The following is a 4536-nucleotide window of genomic DNA, read 5'->3' as shown; positions in this document are numbered from 1 at the left end:
AATTTATTCTTTGACTTTAGAAGATATGGTATATGTGAGAGAATGATGAATTATAAAGAGAGAATAAAATTAAAGAATAATTTTAGTATTTAAATAATAAAATTATTTGATTTAATGGTTGATAATATGTTTAAGTTTTGAAATAAAAACTGAGTTTTATTTCAAAAACCTTTTCATCAAACGAGTTCTTACTAACAAAAAAAATTCAGCAAAAATGATATTGACATAGAACCAAATGAGGTTGAAAGTAATTGCATTATTATGTGAGGTCTAAATTCAAAGGGGATGCATCCCATTAATAATGTTACTAATACCAAAATTATAATTTACACTCATTTGGTTGGAGGAGAACATGTAGAGCAGCGAGTGTTGATAGTGGATAATCATCGTGGTAAAATAAAAGTGACATATCATTTTAGTGATATTAATAATTTATTTATAAATAGAATTAGAACGTAGTTAATAATTAACGTGAGTATCTTCCAAAACGGAGCTCCGTGACTCCGTCACAAATTCTCTACCAATATGAAAAAGATGATCGCGATTCATCTTCGTCTCCAAAGAGATTAGGAAAGAGATTGCGATTCATCGCCATCTCTCTCCTTCCTCCTCTTCAAGATGAGATTTCTCCTCGAATGCGTACCTTGTTGCGGATCCTCAACCTACCGCTCCACATCAACGCCGCCGTTGCCTCCGTTGGCCATTTTGGAACATCAAACCGACGATGATAGTCTGAATCGAGGCAGGAAGCGAGTTAGGCGGAGGATCTCAAGGTCCATGTCGTCTGTCGATTGGAGACCTTCGCTGGCTTCGATCTACGAGGAAGATTTTATTACAGAGGAAGAGGAGGAGAAGAAGAAGCAGGTGATCGCTGGATCTGATAAAGGAACGAACAAGAAGAAGAAATCGGCGATCTCGGTGGCTAAATTCGATGTTCGAAGCTATTCGTTTGATGTTAATGACTTCGGGTTCGTTATTCGATTTTCTTAGATCTTAATCGAGAATTAAATGATATTTTGAATCCTGATCTGAATTAAACATTGCGTTCTTATGTTATTTGATTGTTGTGTTCAGACGACGCAGTTTACCTTCGATGAATTCAGGATTCTGTGCGACGCCATTCATGATCTGATCTGTTGCCTGTTGGTGGTAGATGATAGTAAGTACTCTAGATCCTTCTTGTGTAAATACTAAAAGTGATTTGGATGATACTGGATTTGAATCTGGATCTGGATATGTTAATAGAACAGATGCTTGCATATGATCTTCCTTCTCCTTGTTATCATCTTCTTGCATTGGTACATTATTGATTTCTAGGTCAATTTAGATCAATTAATGATCATAATTGGAATTTTTTCAAAAATGTTTATGATTTTTTTTTATCAGATCTTAAGTTGGATATTATTGATTTGAAAACAAAATAATAAATTTATTTTAATCATTTTTTTTTGTTAGTATTTAATTCGAATATTTATTTAAATAAAATGATATTATAAAATATATCTTAATTAATTATATAAATTAACAAATTTAATAATATTATTCTTTTTTAAATTTTGGCATAAATTTCATATTATTTTATTTTATGTAGAATATTATGTTATTTTTTATTATTATTAATACTATTAATTGGACCATTATAAATATTTACAATATAAATGTGTAAATAGGTCAATCATCAATGTAATGTATTTTAATAGTATAAATGTTTATTTATATATTTGTTTGATACTAACTGAACTTGACTTATTTCCTAATTCTAATCACAAGATTGAATATGAACTTTACTTGTTTTATTTGTAATTGACTAGATTAATTTAGGATTGTACAAAAAAAAAAAAAAAAAAAAATATTAAAAAACCAATAACCAAAACCCATAGCTTACCTGTTTTATTTTACCGCTTTATCAATCAGTTAACTGATTATAAAGTTAGCTAGTTTTTTTTATTAGTTTAATATTTGGTTTTCGATTTAAATATTTTTTTTTGTCCGTAATAATTTAATTATATATTTATATTTTGTAATTTATATTAATTATTTTGTAAATATTATATATATTATAAATAATATTTTATAATATATATTAGTTATTTTTAAATTATAATTTATATAAAATTATTTTTAAAAAAAAATTATAATTTATATTACTATTAGGTTAAAATGAATTCTTAAAAAATATATTATATTATTACAATAATATAATATATTATAACATAGTCAATAATGATAAAAATAGCATAATAACCACGCACATAAGGATTTTGAATTTTTAAATAAATTTAATATTAAATTAAAAAATTAAATTATTGGTTCCCGGTTAAACCTGGTTAGCCGATTAAAACCGACCCAAACCAATAGAACCAGAACCAAATCGATACCATTATCGATTAGTTAACTAGTTTGCAAAATACAAGGTAAACCTGGACTTAATCGGAACCGACTGTCCGATTAACCGACTGATTGAACACCTCTAAATTAACATCACTAAACTCGAATTCAACCCGATATAATTAATATAATATATATTTATTTAAGATTAAAATGACATCAGCACAAGGAGAGTGAATGAGCAAGAAAGAACAAACACACAAAAAAATTCTAAACAAGTTTGTGGGTCTACCTTGATATTTTAGGTTAACCCAATTTTGACCAGTTTATAAATTAGGTTAAATGAGTTGACCTTAATTTTATCCCGAACCCAAAAATAAAACATAACCATAACTTGATTTTTTTGTGCTCGGTTTCAACCGTGTTTTCGTTTCGGGTCAAAAATTGCCAAACTTAATTATACTAAACTGAACATTTTTTTGTTCATAAATCTAAATATGATTATACTATATTGGATATATTATATTAAGATTCTTATTTTCACATTGAGCCAATTTGATGAATTTAGATATTTAGTTAATTTAATAATTTTTTTTTTAAATTTGATTTACATTGAATTGGATAATTCAAATTCTAAATTAACTTTAAAATAATAAATAAACAAAATTAAATAAAAAATATAATATAATAATAAATTTAATTTTTTTTCTTATTTAAAATAAAATTGTTAAACTAAATAAATGTAATAATAGATAAAAATCATAACCAAAAAAAATGTTTTAATTGAATAAAACATTAACCATTTCTTTTATCAATAAAATGTTATATTAATTGAAATAATATGTCATTTACAATGATAAAATTAGAGGGGACATGATCCAAGTCACCTTTATACACCTTTATTTGTCACACAATCAGTTGATTTTGTTTATTATCTGTAATGCAAATTGAACTTGATTTATGAAATATTATGCAAAATAGTTGACACCTCGTCACAAATTCATTTTATTTTCAATATATTTTCTTTGAAATAATGCATCACCACATTTTTATAATATGATTCATTTCACTTAATTGTGCAAAATTGTTTTATCAATTGCCGATTTTATTTCTAAAACTTCTCTACAAATTAGTTCAGACTTTGAAACTCTGGGGAATCAAGCCATGGTTAGATTAAGAGAAGTAATTATTTCTTTTGAAAGTTGGAAAATAGATGCCATAATTATTTTAAAGGATTGTGTGGTTGATCATTCAAGAGGATTTCGATGTTCAATTCACCTCACACAATACATGATCATTGAAACAATTTTCTCACAAAATTTTAGATTTTTACTTACTGTTTGAAGTTATGCATCACTCTATGAGAAATAATAATGTTATCTTGAATCAATCTATTTTTTAGATTATAGAAGGCATCATTGAATCACTCCATGGGAAATCATAATGTCATCTTGAATCAAATTACCTTTGAGATTATAGAAAGATTCATTTATTGTTGTATATAAGGCTGATCATTTAACGTGTTAATTCGGATTGCAAACCGATCCGAATACAAAATACTAATTTGGATTAGTTATTTCGGTTTGGATAAGATTATATTAGAGTGTGTAAGCACTAAAAATATATACTCCTATTTATAATATTAAAATAATTATTTTGACTTATTTTTTAAATAAATAAAATCAAAATAATTAATCTCATGGCAAAAAACCATTTTAAACAATTAATTAGGATTAATTATTATAGTAATTAATCAAATTAATTAAGGGTTAAGGCCTAAACAAAAAAAATTATTTGGGATAAATGTTATACTTATCTATCTAAAAATAAATTTAAAAAAAAGTAAGGAACAAAAATACATAATTTAGAATGAATTGTTGTATCATTTCATCTAAAACAATTATTTATTTAATCCTAAAAATATACAAAATAAATAAAATAAATTAGTAAAATATTTGTCATATTTATTTTAATATTTTATGTATTTACAAAGATCAAAATTAAAGCCAAAAGGGTGAAAGAAAAATCAATTTTAAATAATCTATATATATATATATATATATATATATATATATATATATATATCATGTGTAGCCAAAACTAAAAGAATTAGTTGCAGCGCACGATAGGACCATTGGTTCAGCGCCTAGGAAGGAGCCACGTAGCCGGTTGTAGCCAAAGCAATGCGCGCCTGGGCCACAACGAAAC

General features: G+C 25.8%; 1 protein-coding gene across 1 annotated transcript; it reads left to right on the top strand.

The window, feature by feature from the left end:
• The first annotated feature begins 459 nt into the window (after positions 1 to 459).
• On the top strand, positions 460 to 1296 carry LOC124910486. The gene is made up of 2 exons (XM_047451131.1): positions 460 to 968; positions 1075 to 1296. The coding sequence occupies exons 1-2, from the start codon at positions 619 to 621 to the stop codon at positions 1130 to 1132; spliced, it is 408 nt and encodes a 135-aa protein (XP_047307087.1). The 5' UTR covers positions 460 to 618; the 3' UTR covers positions 1133 to 1296.
• Positions 1297 to 4536: the final 3240 nt, after the last annotated feature.

The sequence above is a fragment of the Impatiens glandulifera genome, chromosome 7 (assembly GCF_907164915.1).
Source record: "Impatiens glandulifera chromosome 7, dImpGla2.1, whole genome shotgun sequence".
NCBI classification, from domain to species: Eukaryota; Viridiplantae; Streptophyta; class Magnoliopsida; order Ericales; family Balsaminaceae; genus Impatiens; species Impatiens glandulifera.
The sequence above is the reverse complement of the archived record's forward strand: the minus strand, read 5'-3'. Positions and strand labels throughout refer to the sequence as shown.

Bases quoted from the DNA above. Each gene is read 5' to 3' on its own strand.
- LOC124910486 (XM_047451131.1), top strand. From the start codon at position 619: ATGAGATTTCTCCTCGAATGCGTACCTTGTTGCGGATCCTCAACCTAC. The intron at 969-1,074 runs GTTCGTTATTCG...TGTTGTGTTCAG, and splicing joins TTTGATGTTAATGACTTCGG to ACGACGCAGTTTACCTTCGA.